Here is a 21560-nt window from a genome sequence, read left to right on the forward strand (position 1 = left end):
TTAAAATAAACCCGTAGAGTAATGAACACACCTGAGGTTGGTTGTGTTGGAAGTGATGTATAAAACTAGGATGTATTTATCTTATAGTTTGTATATCAAGAGCCTGTATAGAAGACACCAACACCAAGGACATTTTTATTGTTTGAACTGGTAAATAATCAGAAGCGTTTTTTGGTTTGTGGATTTTAAGATTGTTTTCTAGAACTACCAACAGAAATATGAACTGTACATAACTATTTCAATATGTGTGCAGTGGCCTGTAATTAAAAATGGTGTTTTCATTAGCGCAGATGGAGCCACTTCATCGTGTTGCGTTTCATGTCCCTGCAGTAGCTTAAGAAAGAACTGTTCATAATTGAACGAGCACTTAATGCTTGGAAGAGGGTGATGGTCAGTTGACAGCTCACATACTACACACACACAGAGGCCTTTTATAGAAACATGTTTGCAACCAAAATTCTGCCAATAGTGAAACTGGAGAAAGAAGATGCATCAGAGCAGGAACTGTGGATCAGTTCAAATATTTTTCTGTAACAGATACCAACACATGGTAAATACGTTTAGGATTTGGACTTTTAAAAATAAGAAAAACATTTATTTCCATTGATTATAAATGTCTTTGCTAACCCAAAGCTGACGTCACAGTAGGAACATGTGCTCAAGATATAAACCACCAGAAATGCACAACATTACTCGAATGAGCAGGCACGAACATTGGGAAACCTTTAAATCTGCTCACTGCCAAAGCTTTTCAGCAGAAACTGCTGCACGTGAACTTTAATCCCCCTCTACACAGTCGTTGCTGAGCTGTTGCTCAGGGCTGAGGCCGGTCTCAGCCTCAGCGGGCTCAGAGTCTTTGGGGGGAAGCGGGCTGGTTTGTTGCGTGGAGGTGTTGTTGGAAGGCTCGAGGTCAGGATCTTCTACAGTTTCATCTCCATCAGTAGAACCTTTGATGACATTTGGTGAGGATGCAGCTGGAGGTTTGTCTCCTAACATGTCAGCAGTCTGAGAGGCTGAAGGGCCTGAAAGGGTTGAGAATTAGAAACAGTGATGGTTTCAGTCAACACAGACACACTCAGTCTACTACGATTTATAAAAGACAGGCAAAGCTGAGATAATGAAAAATGAAACTGTAAACTGCAGGGTTCAAACTCATTGTTCAGGGTCAAATTTAAGCACTTTAAGCACTTTCAAGGTCCATTATCAAGCTTTTCCAGCACATTACCAAAAAAACAGTTTGCATGTTCCACTTTGCATCACCTCAGTAAGACCATGTAAAAATTAAAACAAATCGTCTTAGGTTGACTTAAATGTTCTTTGTTCCTCTTTTGTTAAAACAGAGAAAAATGCACCACACAAAAATACTGAAAAAGGAAATGGTTGTCTTATATGCATATAGTGCACAAACTCAAAAAACTCATTTCTCTCAAAAATGCAGATGTGCAAATGTGAACAAATCAACTTGTTAGAGATGCTCATCTCCACTTGGAAAAAACAACCACACAAAAGAAGAAATCTGCACAAATGAACAAGTCTGCTCATCAGATATTGATGCTTCTTTCCTACATGACACAACAACAGGAGACAGATGTTTGGTACTTTAACTAGTTAAGCACCCACACCACCAAAAATGGGGGAAAAGAGAGGAGATCACATTTAATCGGTTATAACACGAGGTCAGAAATATAAGTGCAGACATGAGTGTCCACAGAAGCCTCTGAATCTCAGCTGTAAACCATTTCTACAAACACCAAACAGTTAAAAGAGCAGTTACATCACCATGAATCTGTGGACAGGTAACATCCATATTTTGATTTATGATTTTCTGGAGTTAAATGTGACCCAAAGTATATTTTATAGCATATAAGCTATAAAATACTTTTAAAAATTAGGTGAGGGAAATAATCATTTTTTTCTATGTTTGAGTCCCAGTAACTTTGACATAGTAACATCTGCAGTAATATTTACCCCTCTGATGACAGCTCACAAGCGTTAGCTTTATTTTGATACCAAGACTGTTTACACAGAGTTTGTAATTGCAGAGAAATACTCCATTTATTTTGGCCTCTTCATTTTCGAGCAGGAAGCTCAGAAAAGCCCTGGGGGCCTAACAGGTCAAAGTTCATTCCCAATAAAACTAACTGTGAGATGTTTGACTACATTGCTCTCTGGATTATTGTTACAGTCCTAAATGATCAGCTTTAAAGTGTTTGTGCTAATAACACCATGTACAGTAAGACAGGCATGGAGAACAGCACTGACGGGAGGCTTTGAACAGATGACACACTCAGTTCAATTCAACATATAAGACTTTAAAAACGCACAAACATCGACCTAAAATCTATTTATTCAGTCCATCACCTGTCATAGAATTATGTCAAATAATAATGTATTGTTCATCTCCCTTAAATAAACAGGCAGCCTTAAAGTATGAAACATTCATTCATTAAAACACTAAAATGTGTCTGTCGTCTCCGTGGCTGATAGAGCCCCACAGGCATCAATGTGAGCTTAAAGCCATTTATAATTTTTAAATGGTTTAATGTGTCGGTGCTCACGATAAACACATTTTGAATGAAAGCCAGGGAACTTCAGCAGCACAAGAAATGGCTTCTTTGTGCCCACATGCATCAGTCCCTCTTTTTACCAGTTTTTCTTTAAGGCTTAAGTTGGCTAGTTAAGTGTCGGACTAACGATTAAAGCTTTCACTTGAGTGAAGTCACTAATATTACTGCTACTGCTAAGTAATGTTAGCCAAGTTTAAAGCACACTGCATAAATCACCATGCCATAACTAACTGCTGTGCTAGCACTGCCGTACTCTATCACACTCAGTGCATTTCAATCATTTCTCCAGCAAGTTTGATAGCTAGCAAAATAATAATCATAGTTTTAAACATTAGCCTGTGTTATGTACACATACTCGAAATTATTTACTGTCATGTGACTCAAGAGTACAAATTCCTTCAGTGTCGTTTTCCATCGAACACTCATTAAAACAGCACGAACCCTGAAACTGCTTATTAAAATAATATGTATGTAAATAATAGTATGTTGCATTATAAAAAATTAAGCTTTTGACTGCCCTCCAGAGTTCACGTTAACTTCAGATCTCTGGAAGCTACACTACCCGAATGATGTCAGCTGTTTAGTTTCTATACTGGACAGAAAAAAAAAAGGGGGGGGGGTGGATTGGCTCCTCTTAAGGAGGACTAATGACTAAAATGTGAAAGTTTAAAGTCGATGAGTAAATCATGCTCGGGTAATACAATGGAAACGGTCTCATATCACCATCTAGTGTTATAAACTGTAAACACATTTTTATGGGTGAAGGCTCATAATAGAGACCGATCAACAGGTCATTTTCTTTTCTATGGGTCTCATTTAAATCACATTACATCATTTCTGCGGTAAATGAGGACCCTGAAGAACGATTTAATGTCACTGTTAAAGATTTGTAGACAATAGATCGCAGACAGCTGGCTCCGCTTTAACTAAAGAGGAAGTAAAAACAGTTTGGATCACAAGTGTAAGGCAAAAACAAAAATACTACGCCTAATTGAAGCTGACATCAGACAGGCAGTAAAGAAATCAATGTTTTCTACATGCTTTGCCTCTTATTACCAAACTCCACACTAATGTGAGAAATCTCTGGTGGTTTGGACGAACTGTGCAATACGGGAACTCGTCACTCGACCTTCAGGGTTTCTGGTGGATATATACACTAGATCCACTTCACTATATTGTAAGGAGTATTCACTCACCACCCATCATCCAAATCATTGAATTCAGGTGATCCAGTAACTTCCACAGCTGTATAGAATCAAGCACCTAGGCATGCAGACTGCTGCTACTAAGTGGAAGTGTTTGGGAACGACAGCAACTCAGCCATCAAGTGGTGGATCACGTAAAATCCCAGAGTGGGGGTCAGTGGATACTGAGGCGCACAGAGGTTGCTAATTTTCTGTGGAGTCCATCGCTCCAAACTTCACGTGGTCTCCAGATTAGCTAAAGAACAGTGCACAGAGAGCTTCGTGGAATCCATTTCCATGGCCGAGCAGCTGTAGTCCAAGCCTTACATCACAGAGTGCAACGCAAAGCAATGGGACACAGCGGTGTAAAGCACGCCGCCACTGGACTCTAGAACAGGAGAGATGCAGTCTATGGAGCGACGGATCACAGTTCTCAATCTGGAAAGCCGATAGACAAGTCAACTTAGCAGTTGCCAGGACAACAGAGCTCCAGGTTTGGTGGCAGGGGGATTTCGGTGCGGGGTTGTTTTTCAGAAGTTGGGCTCAGTCTCTTCGTTCCAGTGAAAGGAACTCTTAATGCTTCAGCATGCAAAGACATTTTGGCTCCCGACTTTAAGGGAACAGTTTGGGGATGGCTTCTTCCTGTTCCAGCATGACTGGGCACCAGTGCACAAAGCAAGGTCCACAAAGACATGAACTCTGGCATGGGAGTCCTGACCAGAACACCACTGGGATGAATGAGAGCAGAGATTTGGAGCCAGGCCTTCAACATCAGTGTCTGACCTTACAAATGGTCATAAACTCCCATAAACACTCCCAGAAGAGTTGAAGCTGATATAGCTGCACAGGCGGACGTCGTGAATGGGATGTCACTCGAGTTCATATGAGTGTGGGGGCAGATGAGCAAACACTTTTGGCAATATACTGTACATTCAATGTTTTGCTTTTTGTATTTTCATATAAAGTTAATACACCAATGAAGCTAGATGATCCTTATGAACCTTCGCTGGATGTTTTGTAGCAGAATCATTAATTATTTCTGTTATATTGTGTCCCAGCTGTATGATACATTTTTGCCATTCTTACCAATTTGCTGCTGGCGTGCGCGCCTCTTTTCCAGGGCCCGCTGTCTGTTCAGCTCAATACGTTTCTGCTGCTCTTCGGTCAGAGAGGGAGTAGGTGGGGGAGCGAGGGCTTCGGCAATCTGCCCTTGGGGAGCATTAATAAAACTCTCTCTGCTGAACAGATCAGGATCCCCAAATGTTTCCAGTTCACGTTGTACCTCTTCGTCACCAGCACCTGAACACAATTTCAAGCAGTGCTGATAATTAAGTCCTGTGGAATATGGCAAGTATTTCCTATGTGCACCTGCAGGTGTGAATCCACCGTAGGGCTGTTCGATACAACGATATATACAAAAACGTCTATTTCATTTTACGCTATCGTTTGTTTCGTGGTGTCGCAAAATAAACTGTTTACGGCAATATTTCTTCATGGTTCTGATGTCACTGTAGTAAAGTTCTCTCTTTCTCTTATATATAACCACACTACGGACGGACAAGCGCCTGTTTTTATGCGTTGTCGTTAGCAACAACGACGGTAAAACCATCGCGTGTCCGCTTGTTTATGTTCCACATAAACCTTTCAGAATAAAGCTCAAGATCCTGTTGAGGCTTTTCAAAATAAACGGAATCACGTGAAAGAGCAGAGTGTTTACGGATGAGAAGTAAAACAGAGCCGCCAGGTGCTAAAAAATAAACCTTAGACTCAAACGTTAGAACAGGCTTTCCCCCGCAGCACGCCGTGTAATAAATACTCACAAAGAAAACGGCGCCGTTACAACTTCTGTCTAAAAATGTGTCGTTTCATGCATCGGTTAAAACACTCGACTCCAGCTACATGACGCGCAGCTGGAAACACTTCACGCAAGTCGAGATTCACAGAATTGACAGAAAATGTTACATTTCTGTGATTTATATCGTTATCGGACGATAGAATTCTTATATCGGGAGATGAGACTTTGGTCATATCTCACAGCCCTAGTCCACCGTATCCCCATCAGTAATGATTTTTCTTCTTACCATCTGTACTTGTAAAATCTTCATGTGTCAGGGGCATGTCCAGTCGTATTCGTTTAAGACATGTCTATAGAAGAATGAGTAAAAAATTACAAATTCTGAACATTAGGAATCCCACACGCTTGCAGGAAATATTCTACTGCTTCCTCTCACCTGCACTTCCTTTTTGCTGCCGAGCCTTTCCACTTTGTCAATAAAATCTTCAAATTGCAATTTGGGGTACAACCTGTGGGCCCAGTTCTCCATCTTCTGCATCAGCAGCCGCAGGTCTGCAGCCTAATGGGGCAAACATCAAAAACAGCGAGTAGTGATATGAAAGAGGGCTGTGTGTGATAGGACGCTTCTTCTTCCCACTAAAAAATGACTTCCAGTCATTGGAACAAAAGACATCTTAATTTGGTAAACCAACCTCTGGTTCCCCTCACTCATTTTTGACCACGACAGAAAGGGCAACTTTTGACCTTTTAGTCTCAAACCAAATTTAGGACATCTAATTAAAAGCTGACAGGCCAAACAGATTTAGCTCAAAAACCAATGTTCATTCACATCTGGTAATTGGTGGGACAGATGTTATCATATCCTACCTCGTGTCCTTTGCCTTTGAACTGGATATTGTCAAAGAGAGTGCCCAGAGCTGGAAGCCCTCGATCTGATATCAGCCTGGGAAAAAATATTAAGACTAAGTTAAACCATTAATGGATTACAAGCAGGGTTAGCAGCACATCCAGGCGTATTTGGCTTATCCAATTCAGGATCGTGGATGGCTGAAGCCCATCCCAGCAGCCAGGTCGCCAGCCTGTCACAGGGCCAACACAGACAGACCCTCTGAATGGAAATGTCAGTGCCTTCAGATGTACCATGTTCAGAAGGCAGTAGCTTGTTGGGGGGGGGGGGGGTGTTTGGTTTTCAGGGTGCCCACAACCTTTCTTTTCCTACCTGTTTGTACATAAGGCAGTATAATGAGAAATAGTCAAATTTCTCCATCTAAAAATAAAAAATTGCTATATATATATATATATATATATATATATATATATATATATATATATATATAGCAAAGTTGCAATTAATTTGAATATTTTATCAAATGAAAATCTATGTTTTTCTTTAATACAGCTTGCAAGTTTTATCCTAAGTATAATCGACGTTCTTACTTAAAAGCTTATTTAACATCCTTTGATTTAGTATAACTTAGTTCTGTCCAGGAACATTGTGAACAGAACAGTAACAGAGGAGTGCCACTGGAACACCCACTGGGAGACTACTGGGAACGAGCCTGACTTATGGTTGGCAATACTAACCAGGTTCACACTATAGGTGTACAGAGACTGGAAACATCTTTCTCACACACATCCAGGGATGTCTCCAACGCTCTGACAATTTTCAGTCTGGGAATTTTGCCCATCCAAATGATGAAAACAACAATGGTGTTAGAGTCTTTCTTCTTTAAATGACTGGCAGAGTGAAGCTGCACCATCATCACACAGATGCAGTCATTTGTACCCGCCGCTAAAGCGTAAGAAGACGCTGCAGTACTCTGCGAAACGACAGGTGTCGCACTCAGATAATATCACATCACTTTTTTTGTGCAAAGTTCTTTCCACAAACTTACGTTTTCAAACATTTGCAACAACTCTGTGTGTCAGTGTGTCTCTGAGCCTCTGTGCACGATTATTAGTGAAACGGTGATAAAAACCAGTGCAGTCGCAGACTCGTGTTCAACCTGGCTGCAACACTGACAGTCTGCACACGTCAATCAATGATTTTGGCCTCCTTGTGTCCCAGCTCACACAAGATGACATCAAATTCCTATTTAAATGCGCATTTTAATGCATTTCAACCCTCTGTCGTGATATAAATGTCTTTGCTACCTGTGGGAGTCCAGCTTGGGTTGGGGTCTCTTCACGCCTCTCCTTTTAGCAGTAGGGACATCAGCCAGCTGTGATACCTCACCTTCATCTCCTGCATTGAAAACACATGACAACAGGATGTGTTTCTAACTCATTCTGTTGGCAGCGTGGCAAACTTCAAGCTTATCTTTAAATCCAGACAAATTATAGACTGGAGGTTACAGAAGAAATGTGCTGGTTTGAACAGTATCTGATAGGTTTCATTTGCTCACGCAAACAAAAACATGTGTGTTGTTATTGTTAGAAACATCCAGTCTCAGAGAGATGCTGAAAAACCAGTTCATGCATTTGTTAATTCTAGGCTGAACTAACAAATTCATTATTATCAAGCTGTTCCAAAAAGCTTTGTGGAAGGACTATGAGAGGTTGTATTTCTCCCACATTAGCCTTTTTTCCTGAATCTTATTTTTCTATGATTCTTCATTAAATCATGAATTTAAAATACAAAGTTCTGAATCATCACATCTTAAAGACCTCATAGTAATCCTGTAAGAGCACAGCAGCATCTACCATCTGCAAAAGGGTCTCCTTCCTCCTGGCCTCCCCGGCCTGGGGAGTGTGGTGGTGGGAGTGGGGGGAAAGCTTCATCCTCTATGCCGTCATAGTCAGGAATGTCCTGCGGGCTATTTTCCTGTGGGTCAACCATGGTGAGTCGGTCCTGGAGACAAAGTAAAAGACGTGTGAGCCCCAGTCGTCAACAGCATCAGCATTAAGTTACATGAATTTAACTGCAAGTTGAAAAAATGACATTTATTTCTGTAAGAGTAATTCTTTACTGTGTTACAACATCAACATGAAAACCTAAAAAAACTGGCATTTACTTTTTTCTTTTTTTACATCAACAGGAGGAGCTGTACAGACACTCATCCCACCTGGAATTATACCCCAAATTCAGAAATGTACTATTATGATACATTAATGGTCCATTATGTTTGTTTCACAGTTATATACATAATACAATTTATAGATTTGTATATATTTACATTCTATCAGGGATGAACTGGTTGTGAACCTTTGGGCTGATAATGACATTTAAAAGTTACAATTTGGATGAATTATTACTGCGATACTTCTTTTGGACTCTGTAGTACCACAGAAATATCATTAAAGTAACAGGTTTGTTTTAAAGTCTTTCAGCTGTTCCGTAAGCATCATCGTCATCATCATTTATATAGCACTTTAAAAACACACCTGGCAGACCGAAGTGCTGCACAATACAAATGTAGTAATAAAATAGCAAAAAACAAACATAGCAATAAAGTAAACTCTTGAGCCAAAATGATGTGACACAACTAGGGCTGCCACAAACGATTATTTTGATAGTCGACTAGTCACCGATTATTTATGCGATTAGTCGACTAATCAGATCATCATCCACTGGACGTAAAACTACAGCTTATTGCACCATGCAGCATATGCTCTTATATAACTATCATTAGCTTACAGCTTTAAGCTTTTAAGGTGCTAACTAAAAATAAAGACAAGATGATAGTTTATTCAATTTTAATGAAATTTGCAGATTGTTTCGGTAAAGTTTAATAAACTCCTTGCTATCTAAAATATAACAGGACACCAGAGTATATTCTCCAGCATCTCACACTTCTGATAATCAGCTGTCTGCTTGACGTTTATTCAGCTGTGTAAAAACTATAACTTTAATCTCAGACAAACCGATTTACTCAGGAACAAATAAAATACTAAAAAAAAAAAAAGCCAAACAACAACATTTTTAATTTATCTAAGTGACTCATATATATTTAACCTGAGTAGCGAAAGACGGCGGTGGGTTTGAAAACAATTTGCCTGGAGTCCGGTGTTCTCACCGTGCTAGTGACCTAGCCCCCGGCTAGCTATCGAGCTAGTGGGTAACAGACGACTCTGAAAACGTCGGAGCGCTTTTGAAAATATGTGGTGTCCTGATAAACTGAGCCGATATTTGAGGTTTACACAGCTACATTCTCAGCTGAAAATATGTTAAACGTTTATTTTGTGACCCAGAAAGAATAATAAGAGTAATATTAAAACTAACTAGCTGCCGCCATTGTTGTAAACTGAGCTGGGCCGCGCTATGAATTCTGGGACACAGCTGCTTCTTCTTCTTCTTCTTCTTCTTCTTCTTCTTCGGGGTTTAACGGCAGCTGGCATCCTTGTACATGCAGTGCTGCCATCTTCTGTTTCAGTCCGTTATTACACTCTTAAATCCTGCTACTTATTCCTGCGTCTTTTGGGATCTTACAAAGCTTCAAACGACGCGTCGACTATTAAATCAGTCATCGATGATTTTGATAGTCGACGTAATCGTGACTAGTCGACAAATCGTGGCAGCCCTAGACACAACACAGACACAAAAGGAAATCTTCTACATTGTTTTGCTGTTCACACAAGTTCTAATGCTACCCTTTGTTTCTGGAAGGAGACGATTTTCTGTCCAGTATTAAAGTTCAAAGAACAGGGTATCCGTCTCCAGTGGGCTGCTAAACAAGTTTACCAGAAAAATCAGACCCACGGTCATGTTGTGTCACTTTGTCATTCCCTGTTATTGCTGCTGACTAATCACTCAAACTGACAGACTTTGGATATAAAACAAACAATTTAAACATTTAGAAGTTAAACATCTTCTCGGATTCCTTTTGCTGCACATGTCTATGTATGTATTTGCTGTACAGTGTCATTTGTTTGGAACATTAATCTTGATGTATACATAAACATTTGATTTAAAAAACGTGTTTAAAAATGAACACTGACACAATTAAACACAACACTGGTGCACGGTGACTGCAAACAGAAGCAGCTGCTTGTATCCTCCTGTGGATACAAACCAGCAAGAACTCATCAGATCTCTGTCACTTACCATTAATGAAGTTTGGCTTTTATTAATAAACAGAGAGCACGGATATCTATGGAAGAAATATAGTATCATCAGAATTCAAGTATTTTTAGACATTGAATTTATGACACTGAATTTTTATCCTCCAAATTTCCCTGCAAAAATATTCACCTGCAAAAATTCACCTGCAAAAATTCACCTGAAAAAAATTCACCTGCAAAAATTCACCTGAAAAAAATTCACCTGAAAAAATTCAACTGCAAAAGTGATGAACTTTAATGACCCAAGCCAGAGCAATCAGCACCAGATCGAGTCGAGTGGCTCTCAGCCAATTAAATTACGCTGTTTGATCACACCACACCGTTAGCCAGCAGTGTGTCTCCTAAAAGAGAGCTGTTTAAAGGTGAGTGATTAAGTTTTTCTCCTAAATAGAGATCATTACAGAACGCCTAGTCCTACTTAAAATCCCATTTATTATTATTATTTTTTTTATCATCTACTCGAACTAAGGAAAACGTTTGACTAACTCAAAGACAATTTCCACGCCTCCCCTGCCTGACTGCAGAGGCAGTTTTGAATTTAGGAGCGCCAAGATGGCAGCGGCAAACCCTGGCGGCTCTCCGGTGAGTATATATATATATTTTTTTATCTTCAAGTTTGTCTTTTGAAACCTTAATTTTATTTAAATCCGTTGCTCACGTATAAAGTACACAGACGGGGTCTTTGCTCAACTCGTCTGAGGCGTGTCTCACTAAGCGCTACATGCTAGCATCCTGCTAACCGAGCTACCCTTTACATGCTGTGCTTTAGAAAATAGGATACTCGTTAAAAAAAATACTCCGCAGATATTGATTGATAGATAGACGAACACTGCAAATATAATGTTGGAAACGAGAACGGCCTTTAGTGAAGGGGTAAAATACACCATGAATAAAGCCATAGAGTGAATGGCTGCCATGGTTGCAGAACAGCCTGATTTAATGACAAGAATGGGGAAGAGTGAGGTGAAGTGAACCACAGCCACAAAACACGGTCAGACAAGGCGGCAAAAGGGCAGTGATCTGTCCGTCAGTATGAAGTTGGTGTGTGCTTTGGTGAACAAAAACTCCAGACTGGTAGCAGGAAGATGGGAGACTCGTGTTTCACTGGAATAGTGGTGAATTAAAACATCCTTTGTTGGGGACATTTCGGTGTAAATGCATCCATACAGGCAAGACAGAGGCAGACCAGACAGTGAAGAAAACAAGGCAAACATTAGAAATATAAAAACGGAAATATAGGATGAGTCGGGGATGAGTTCCTGCCCCAAGTGGAGGAGTTCAAGTATCTCGGGGTCTTGTTCGCGAGTGATGGGAGAAGGGAGCCGGAGATCGACAGACGGATTGGGGCTGCAGCTGCAGTAATGCGGACGCTGCACCGGTCCGTCGTGGTGAAGAGGGAGCTGAGTGTAAAAGCGAAGCTCTCAATTTACCGGTCGATCTACGTCCCTACCCTCACCTATGGCCTTTACATGACTAACGTCCCCTCTTCTCCCTACCTCACATTAGCCCCCATCTTTCTTCCAGGTGGAAAAGACCCGTCACCTTCTGGGAGTGGCGGCTCCCGTGGGAACAGCTCCCACCACCAAGTCCCTGAGTGAGTCTCTGTCCCCCAGCGTGAGCTCCAGCACTCTGTCCACGTCCACCTCCGCCTCCTCGCAGATCTCCAGCACCACCTTTGAAAGCGTGAGAAGGAGCTGGCCACCAAGGTGAGAAAAACGTGGGCTTAGTGGGCGTTCTTGTTGCTGCCTTCTTCCTTCTCTGCTCGGTCTTGTTCCTGTTGTGTTGTAGTGCCTGCGCCTTCTGACACACACCTTCAATACTGAATACAACCAGCTGGTGAACAGCATCAGTGACTGCAAGGTGAGAAATAATACAAAGAAATAAAAAAATAGCCTTTCTGTGTCACATCAGGGAGTTCCTATATTGACGTCTACCTCATCCTGCTGTTGTTTCACTTCAGCTTTCTCTCATCTCACCGATCGGACGTGATCCATCCGTGACGAGCTTCAGCAGTGCCACCCTCACCCCTTCCTCTACCTGCCCCTCTCTCTCGGACTCGCGCTGTGGCTCCATGGGCCAGAAGTAAACATATTTTTAGGAACATTGACCTCGATCTGCAAACGGTTATTGACAGGTTATCCATTTGATTCTAACTTGGTGTGATTTGTGTTAAAGGACCCCTGAGAACAGCTCACGTGCCTCCAGTCCCTCCTGCTCAGACTGTGAAAACTTCCCGATGGTTCCCACTCTGGAGACCTCCTACCTTGCGCGGGCTGCAAAGAACGAGTTCCTGAACTTGGTGCCTGATATTGAAGAAATGCGACCAGGGTGAGTAATGCCATATTAACCCAAATACTGTCACTATGACATGTGTCTCACAGACCAAATGTAAGTCGACACTCATGTTCTCTAGTTCAAGCAGAAATGATGTGGATCGATTCAAATTCCTGAGCCTGGATGATTTCAGCTGGAAACAAACCAACTCTGCTTCTTCCTCAGATAATTCAATTCAATTTTATTTATATAGCGCCAAATCACAACAAAAGTCGCCTCAAGGCGCTTCATAGATACAGAGAAAAACCCAACAATCATATGACCCCCTATGAGCAAGCACTTTGGCGACAGTGGGAAGGAAAAACTCCCCTTTAACTGGAAGAAACCTCCAGCAGAACCAGGCTCAGGGAGGGGCGGGACCATCTTCTGCGACCGGTTGGGGTGAGAGAAGGAAGATGGGATAAAGACATGCTGTGGAAGAGAGACAGAGGTTAATAACAGATATGATTCAATGCAGAGAGGTCTATTAATACATAGTGAGTGAGAAAGGTGACTGGAAAGGAAAAACTCAATGCATCATGGGAATCCCCGGCAGCCTACGTCTATTGCAGCATAACTAAGGGAGGATTCAGGGTCACCTGGTCCAGCCCTAACTATATGCTTTAGCAAAAAGGAAAGTTTTAAGCCTAATCTTAAAAGTAGAGATAGTGTCTGTCTCCTGAATCCAAACTGGAAGCTGGTTCCACAGAAGAGGGGCCTGAAAACTGAAGGCTGTCCCTCCCATTCTACTTTTAAATACTCTAGGAACAACAAGTAGGCCTGCAGAGCGAGAGCGAAGTGCTCTAATAGGGTGATATGGTACTACAAGGTCATTAAGATAAGATGGGGCCTGATTATTTAAGACCTTGTATGTGAGGAGCAGGATTTTGAATTCAATTCTGGATTTAACAGGAGAAATCTGCTCTCTCTTTCTAGTCCCTGTCAGGACTCTTGCTGCAGCATTTTGGATCAGCTGAAGGCTTTTCAGTGAGTTTTTTGGACATCCTGATAATAATGAATTACAGTCGTCCAGCCTGGAAGTAATAAATGGTAAATGCCCTGTATTTATATAGCGCTTTACTAGTCCCTAAGGACCCCAAAGCGCTTTACATATCCAGTCATCCACCCATTCACACACACATTCACACAATAAATGCATGAACTAGTTTTTCAGCGTCACTCTGAGACAGGATATTTCTAATTTTAGAGATGTTGCGCAAATGGAAGAACGCAGTCTTACATATTTGTTTAATATGTGCGTTGAAGGACATGTCCTGGTCAAAAATGACTCCAAGGTTCCTCACAGCGTTACTGGAGGCCAAGGTAATGCCATCCAGAGTAAGAATCTGGTTAGATACCATATTTCTAAACTTTTCAGGGACGAGTACAATAACCTCAGTTTGATCTGAATTAAGAAGCAGAAAGTTAGCGGCCATCCAGGTCTTTAAGTCTTTAAGACATTCCTGCAGTGTAACTCATTGGTGTGTGTTATCTGGCTTCATGGACAGATAGAGCTGGGTGTCATCTGCATAGCAGTGAAAATTTATGCTATGTCTTCTAATGATGCTGCCTAGGGGAAACATGTATAATGTAAACAGAATTGGTCCTAGCACTGAACCCTGTGGAACTCCATAATTAACCTCAGTGTGTGAAGAGGACTCTCCATTTACATGCACAAATTGGAGTCTATTAGATAGATATGTCACAAACCAAACTGTACACTGGTAAACTGTTACAATAAAAAAGACCGTAATTTTCTTTACTCTTCTTTATTTATGTAACTTTTGTTTTCACTGGCAATTTAGTATTAGGTTAGGACAAAAAACAAATTAGGAAGGTTAAAGACAGAACATTACTAGATTGTGGTTTTAATTAAAATGTAGCCTTTGACAATGCTGAACACATGAGAAGCTACTTTAAGGCATATCACCCAATTTGTAATATTGCTAAACATTTCTTAAGGCAGACGAGTCATGCTGGCTGGGTCAGTGTCATTTTTGTTGTAATTGATGTCTGGTTTGTTCTGTTCCCTAGTGATGGGTAGGGATGGGTACCAGTATCCGGTGTTCTGACATAATCCTTGAAATAGTCATAACACAGTATCCTCAGCAAAGATGAATTAAACAAGTTTTATTTTAATGGAAGTTTACTTCAAGTCTTCAGATTTTTACTGTCTTTTATTTGATTACTTTAAAGTATATGATTACATTAGAGTAATTAAATAAAGACAGTTTTGATGGAGCTCCTGAGCCAGCCCAAGCTCTCTATGAAGACGAGGAAAAACTCCCCTGGGGGGGCCAGACTGACGGGAAGAAACCTCGGGAAAGCCCATTCAAAGAGAGATCCCCTTTCCTGGGATGGCTGGGGGGGGTTACAGGAATTCCAAAACACTGAAATTTAAAGTGGGCCAATTAAAAAAAATTATTTCCTGAAAAAAAGAAAGGTAATTCATACATCACACATAAATGATAACGTCTGAATTGTGTGTGTTTGTGTGTGTGTGTGATAGGCTTATCTCAGCCAAGTGTGATGCTGTAGCTCCTCCAGCGTCGGCCGCGTCTCCGGGACTTTGGTTAAACACGCGTCCAAGAAATCCCGGCAGTCTGGAAAGAAAGGAAAGAGAAAAAACATGAAGATGATAGTTCCAGTGGTCCAAGCCATCAGTCAGTCTTGAAGTGTGACGTTTTCTTACTTTTGGACAGATGTCTTTTGAATTTCAGGCGCTTTTTGAGGAAGCTCGTGGTGTTAAAGTCCCCGGCATGAAGCGCTTCGTACAGAACCACTCCCATTTGCCATACCGTGGTGGGTCCACACCTGTAGCAACTGCGCCCGTACCACTCGGGAGGGGAGTAAATTTCTGTACCTAATAAACAGACACAATTGCAATTTCTTCTAAAACAAAAGGCGAAAATTGTGACATCTGTGAAGAGCAAGAGCAGAATATGTTACCATAGAAGACGCGGTACTGCGACTGCTCCTTAACAAAGCAGCTCAGTCCAAAGTCGATGATACGAACACGCGGTACATCTGAGCCGGTCTCAATTAGAATGTTCTCACTCTTGATGTCCCGGTGAAAGATGTGTTTATCCTCCAGGTGCTTCGCAGCATCAACCAGCTGCTTCAGAATGACCTGGAAATAGAGCAGGGCGATATGACCAAAAATATTTATCACGATATACATTTGAAAAGTTGCGATAACGATATAACTGACGATATAACTGACACTAGACAAAATACTTTACAACGCCACAACTTTATTAGTGCAAAAAACCCCATAAATGTATTTTCACTTAAACAAGCAGCTGTTTTTTTATGTGCATTAAAGTTATATAAAAATGTAACAGTGCAAATGCAAATTCCTCGCTGACAGTTTAACCAAAAGGCATTTCCAGTGGAAATTGGCCGACATATCCTCAGCATAACCATGTAAAATATCCACAAAGCTTAAAAAGAGGTTATACACACACAATACGGTAATATCACGTTGAGGTGCAGTACGTATCACTCCGCGAGGCGCCTGCCTACGATAGCCGTAATGCTCCGACAATCCATCGAGCGGTGCGGCTTTGTAGCTTAGCAAAGTCGCCGTGTACATAAAATCGTTTTGAGGTCAGTAAACACAACCAGAATTCATACATAAGGCACACGGGATTATAAGGGGCACTGTCGAGTTTCAGAAAAATCAAAGGATTGATTTTAAGTGTGCCGTATTTTCCAAACAACACGGTAATAACGGCGGCCCGCTAGCATGCGCTACCAAAAATCGTGCTTTGTTGTGTATCTGACGGACGAAAGCTAAACCAGTTCCACACCACTAAAGTTGCAGCATTTTTACAAACCAGTTCTGGTTCATCCGTTTCATTCAACGATCCACTTTTGCTCTTCTCTTTCTGCGTCACCGCCATCTGCGTATGTAAACATAGGCACTGCGCATGCGCGTTTTACCTATTCTAGCGCGATATTTCATTTTCCTATCGTTGCCCAAAATTACACCGGTATTACCGTGAATGGTATGATATAGCCCAGCCCTACCTGGAAACGATGAAAAAGACAATAATCAATCAATGGGTTAATGTTTCTCTAATACTCTGTGCTTTGATTGAATGATGTACAGTCTAAGACTCTTCTAAGGCAAGTCAACTTGCCTTGGCCTTGTCCTCTGGCAAAAATCCTCCATTTTCTTCTATGTATTTATCCAGGTCCACAGCGGGGACAGGTCTCTCCATCACCAGGATCAGCTCTCTGCCAAAGTCAAACCACTCCAACAGAGACACTGGGGCTGATGTTTCCACTGATCCATCTGCTTCAGCTGCAAGCTTCAGCATGATGGCAACTTCCACTGACACATTCTTCCCGTTATCATCCTGAAATATTTCAACAAAGTGGATGATGAGGCACAGACGTTCCACAGGTGAACGCTGCATGCAATCCACTAATGTAAAAACAATTCAAGTCTTGCACATTTACCTTCACTTTGCAGTACACTTTCCCCTTTGGGATGTGTTTGATGGCCACCTAAAAGACACAGGGCATTGATGAGCATTTCCTCAGTATGACATCATTAAAGGTGTAAAACAGCATACATCTCAGCTTACGATATTATCCCTTATCTGCATTACTGCCTGTCTTACTACCACCATCTGAACACTTACTGGTAAATGATCCTTTATGCGGTAGCCAGCAAACACTGCTCCACAGCCTCCTTCTCCAAGCCGGTGCTCCTCCACGTATCTTGCTTGGAAGTCACCTAAACAGACAAACACAAATTGGGTTTTACTACAGCTGTCACACAAATTACTCTCTGCTGTACCCTAAATGTTCATTTTGCTCTTCACCTGAATATAAAAGCTAAGCTGCTTGCTACTTACGTTTCTGTTCAGCCACTGACTTTTTGGCAACGGTTTTGGTTTTGTCCTGGTCCACGTTCTTTTTCTTAGGTGGGTCCCTGGTGTCTCCCGCAGCTTTCCTTTTGCCAGCCTTTTTGTTTTTACTGCAGCTCTCTGAAATCTCTATGCTGCAGTCTGCAGATGTGGAAAACACCAAAAGCACATCAGCTTATTAGATAATAGACACAAATATCTCCCAAACACTAATATCTTCAAACTAGCAACCAGATGTACACTTAATCTACCCCTCACTCAACTAATTAGCCTACCTTTACCAGTGTCCAACCAGGAAGATGCCTGCCCCTTGTCACCGCTCACATGCTCAAGAAGTTTACGCTTTTTTGCTGTATTGGTTGTCCCCGCTTCATCTTGTTGGACCTTTCGCTTGACTCCCCCGACCACATGAGCATCTGAGCTGGTGGAAGGACCAGCCTGCTCAGTGACCCTCCTTCTTTTTATGGGGGTCGTTTTTTCAGGACTGGCCTTTCTTTTAGCCATCCTGCTCTTACAATCTATAAACAACAACAACACATTAGTGAAAAAGAGCGCTCGACATCAGGACTAGAAGGATTTTGATGTCATTGAATTTTAAATTAGTATTGCTTACAATATAATAACAAGTTTATCCTTTTGATAAAAAACACACCAACACCATACTAGGTCTACTAAGTCTAGATACTGATGACACTTGTTGCTCTGTTTTCACTGCTCAGTCCAAGAATAAACTTGTCACATTATTTTACCAAAAGACAAAGTGCCCCAGTAACCTTTCTTTGATTAGACATGTTGCACTCAGGTTAGTTTCAATCAAAACCAGGATTTAAATCCTCTAAAAATGAATCATTTTATACACAGAGCCTCAACATTGTTAGAAATGTACATTCTGTTATTTAGGGGATTTTATTTTTTACTTACTTTGATCTCCTGGATCTTTCTTATCTGCCTCAGTCGTAACTTTTCTTGTTTCCTTTTTCATCTTAATTTTTAAAATAGAAAATGTCACCTTAATGAGTGAATAGTCCTTCAAATGTCTGGATGCTTGACTTTTCTAACTAAGCTGTATAAGTCAGTTCTGTAAGTGAGCTTTAAAAGTAAACTCCGGAGTCTATGGCAACACAACATTAGAACCTTGCCTTTTAGTGACATCACTAAAAGGCAAGTAGTTTAAAGAAAAACACTCTGGCATTTCATATAATTCAGTAATTTCACATTAAACTTTCTTTCATTATCCTTTCATTATTTGTTTAAAGACTTGATGTGTGGATGCTACTATGAAGACTTCTAGTTGAGCAAACACTAATAAACACTGACTAGTTTATCTGAGATAAAATATAACACTTTTTTATTAAGTCAGTGTTAACTCTGTTTTTTTCTGTTAGGATCATTCAATAGTATCAGAAGAGAAAAGAAAAGTATGTTTTGTTTTGTTTTTTTTCTTCAAGATCTGTTCACATGTACTTAGCAAGAGTGAGTACACAGCGTTAAAAAATGGTACTTAGTGTAGTGAGGAAGGCGAAAAGCAAAGAGGGCATATGAAGGTAATATTGAAGAAGGCGCAGTTTTGAAGTGGTGAAAGGCAAAGGCATGAGTGCAAGCGTAATAAAAGGTAATAGGAGAGATGTCGAGCAGGCGGAGGACTTGGCTGGAGCAGGAAAAGGCAAAAGGGGAAACGCGAGTGCACGTCTGAAACTTCTTCACTGTCAGTGAATCCTAATTCTTAAGACTAACTAAGAAGAATAAATCTATGTATGAATGTCGTTTTGAGCACATCTCCTCTTTCTACTGATCAATTCTTCCACCTAGTGGATAGATGATAGTATTGCAGCTTGTCTCGTCACCTGTTGTGTGTTTTGTGTGCTCCAGAACCTGCGTCCTGTTGGAGTACTGTACGTAAAACACACAAACACTGGAGTGAACACAGCTGCTGAACATCTCTATATTCATAACTTCTTCCTGTTATCTCATATCTGTCTCCCTTCATCTGTGTAGGAACGGTGTACAGATGTATGAGTATGTCACTCCTGCTCCTCCACCTAACACCTCCACTCCAAACTAAGTTTGCTCTGCTGCTTTGGTTCACTGATCTGCAAGTATCTGTCATTTGTTTGCAGATGTCTGCAGGAATTATTGTAATGATCCATTAATGGTGCCTGATTTCATTCAGTTTTACAGCTTGTCTCGTGTTTTTGAACTGCTTCCCTCACAGTTGTACACAGTGCTAACATGTGCTCTTACTCTGTGTTTTATTCCTGAAGAAAAAGAAAGTGCCCAGCCCAGCAGGATGAAGATGGGCCATACGTCAAGAAGCCTCCAAATGCCTTCATGCTCTATCTCAAAGAGCAGAGGCCAAAGGTCATTGCTGAACTCAACATCCCTGAAAATGCAGCCGTAAATGCAGTGGTGGGACAGAGAGTAAGTGTGTAACTCTGCATACATTTATGCATCTGTTAATGTTGTCTGCTCATGTTTTTGCATGTGTCCCAGCTGTCCTGTAGTTATGTGTAGTAGCAGTGCTCACAGTGTGTTCTTATGATCTTCTGTCCACAGTGGAAGTCGCTTTCAAACGACCAGAAAGCCAGATATTTCAAGCAGGCTGAAACAGAAAGACAGAATCATGCCAAAGAGCATCCAGCCTGGTCGACCAAAGAAAACTATGTATGTCCAACAATAATTTCATTATAGACGATTGGACTGATTTCAATTGAATTAAACTGTTACTCCTGTTATTTCAACATCTGTCTTTGTGTAAATAAATGAAAAAACAAACAAAAGATGCTTCTGTCATAAGTTACAGCAGGATGAAACAACCTTCATGTAGTTCTTGTTTTTAACACTGCAAACCTTCTTTAGTTCTTTTGTTTCCTTTCATATTCAGCACACATCTGTCAGTGTCCACTAACTGTCAGGGAAAAGCCAGATAAAAACACTGTGGGGTCTTTTGGGACACGTGCTCGTTGGGTTTACTCATAGATATCAGAAATGATCTGTTCTGTATTCAAAGGATACACGAAGGACGTTTGTATTAAATGCAATATAGCGACTGATCATATGCTGCTTTCTTTGGGGGCTTTTCACCAACATGTTACACAAATCCAGTTTCTAACTGAAAAGAAAATCCTTCACCATTTTCTAATCAAATTCCCTGGTTTCCCATGTCAGAGATGTCATGGCTGAAAGGATCATCGCCTATTGAGCTCAAAGCTAAACTCTTGTGTAGGGCCTCTTTCCATGTTGTACCATTCATTTTAAAAAGTCCTGGTAACAAGAGACAGAGGTGACTTGATGTATTACAGTTACTTCCCAATTTACAGAAATGATGTGACTTCTGACATTTTCCTAGCAGGAAATGTGCTACTGTGGGACACTGAAAGAATAAACAGCAAGGCACGTTTTGTTTTAATAACTTTTCTTTACTTCATTTGTATGAACTAGGTTTACCTTACAAAATCTTATACTGTATATAATGTTTTATGTTTAATTCATGTCAATGTCAGCTCGTGTTTACTCGGGTGAGCAGTACCGGCCCACAAAGAGAATGCTCTTGGTGGGTTTATGTCGGATGAAGAAGATGAAGTGATGATCAAAGAACATTTCAAAGCCCACACTGAGAAGTTGTTCAGAAAAAGAAGTTGAACCTGACCAAGATGAAATCCAAAATTGGGAATTAATTGTTTTATTGTATTATTTTTAATGTCACATATGGTGTTGTGTAATCCGTGTATGTATTATGTGTCTCTGCTGATGTGTTTCATGC

At 40.9% G+C, this 21560-nt stretch overlaps 3 protein-coding genes across 5 annotated transcripts; 1 reads left to right on the forward strand and 2 right to left on the reverse strand.

Annotated features, from left to right (window-relative positions):
* Positions 1 to 7675: 7675 nt before the first annotated feature.
* LOC146566504 (TIMELESS-interacting protein-like) lies at positions 7676 to 9786 on the reverse strand. Its single transcript, XM_085286079.1, has 3 exons — positions 9769 to 9786; positions 8250 to 8397; positions 7676 to 7791 (listed from the first exon to the last, which is right to left on the reverse strand). The coding sequence occupies exons 2-3, from the start codon at positions 8383 to 8385 to the stop codon at positions 7697 to 7699; spliced, it is 231 nt and encodes a 76-aa protein (XP_085142205.1). The 5' UTR covers positions 8386 to 8397; positions 9769 to 9786; the 3' UTR covers positions 7676 to 7696.
* Positions 9787 to 10952: 1166 nt separating this feature from the next.
* LOC146566505 (transcription factor 7-like 1-B) lies at positions 10953 to 20877 on the forward strand. 3 transcript variants are annotated; one of them, XM_085286070.1, is made up of 4 exons: positions 10953 to 11189; positions 12132 to 12313; positions 20062 to 20218; positions 20354 to 20877. In XM_085286070.1, exons 1-4 carry the CDS (start codon positions 11160 to 11162, stop codon positions 20486 to 20488), a joined length of 504 nt encoding a protein of 167 aa, XP_085142196.1. In that variant the 5' UTR covers positions 10953 to 11159; the 3' UTR covers positions 20489 to 20877. The 3 variants fall into 3 exon arrangements, 2 of the variants coding, with proteins under 2 accessions (XP_085142196.1, XP_085142195.1); XM_085286069.1 differs by lacking the exons at positions 10953 to 11189; positions 12132 to 12313 and adding exons at positions 17204 to 17331; positions 19796 to 19892; XR_014893784.1 differs by lacking the exons at positions 10953 to 11189; positions 12132 to 12313; positions 20354 to 20877 and adding an exon at positions 17194 to 17331 and having other exon boundaries at positions 20062 to 20196.
* Positions 15036 to 18911, reverse strand: LOC146566506 (uncharacterized). Its single transcript, XM_085286062.1, has 5 exons — positions 18722 to 18911; positions 18076 to 18318; positions 17789 to 17941; positions 17573 to 17667; positions 15036 to 17435 (listed from the first exon to the last, which is right to left on the reverse strand). The coding sequence occupies exons 1-5, from the start codon at positions 18780 to 18782 to the stop codon at positions 17295 to 17297; spliced, it is 693 nt and encodes a 230-aa protein (XP_085142188.1). The 5' UTR covers positions 18783 to 18911; the 3' UTR covers positions 15036 to 17294.
* Positions 20878 to 21560: the final 683 nt, after the last annotated feature.

This window comes from Mchenga conophoros, linkage group LG9 (genome assembly GCF_057382185.1).
Source record: "Mchenga conophoros isolate Kocher_MC1m ecotype Shallow Benthic linkage group LG9, M_conophoros_male_GT1.1, whole genome shotgun sequence".
Classification (NCBI taxonomy): Eukaryota; Metazoa; Chordata; class Actinopteri; order Cichliformes; family Cichlidae; genus Mchenga; species Mchenga conophoros.

Excerpts from the sequence above, each read along its gene's own strand:
- LOC146566504 (XM_085286079.1), bottom strand. The coding sequence starts at position 8,385 with ATGGTTGACCCACAGGAAAATAGCCCGCAGGACATTCCTGACTATGAC. Across the intron at positions 7,792-8,249 it reads AGGAGACCCTTTTGCAGATG|GAGATGAAGGTGAGGTATCA; the intron begins GTAGATGCTGCT and ends TTTTCAATGCAG.
- LOC146566505 (XM_085286070.1), top strand. The coding sequence starts at position 11,160 with ATGGCAGCGGCAAACCCTGGCGGCTCTCCG. Across the intron at positions 12,314-20,061 it reads AGAAGGAGCTGGCCACCAAG|AAAAAGAAAGTGCCCAGCCC; the intron begins GTGAGAAAAACG and ends TTATTCCTGAAG. Across the intron at positions 20,219-20,353 it reads ATGCAGTGGTGGGACAGAGA|TGGAAGTCGCTTTCAAACGA; the intron begins GTAAGTGTGTAA and ends TTCTGTCCACAG.
- LOC146566506 (XM_085286062.1), bottom strand. The coding sequence starts at position 18,782 with ATGAAAAAGGAAACAAGAAAAGTTACGACTGAGGCAGATAAGAAAGAT. Across the intron at positions 17,942-18,075 it reads CTGGTTGGACACTGGTAAAG|ACTGCAGCATAGAGATTTCA; the intron begins GTAGGCTAATTA and ends CCACATCTGCAG. Across the intron at positions 17,436-17,572 it reads GCATAAAGGATCATTTACCA|GTGGCCATCAAACACATCCC; the intron begins GTAAGTGTTCAG and ends TGTGTCTTTTAG.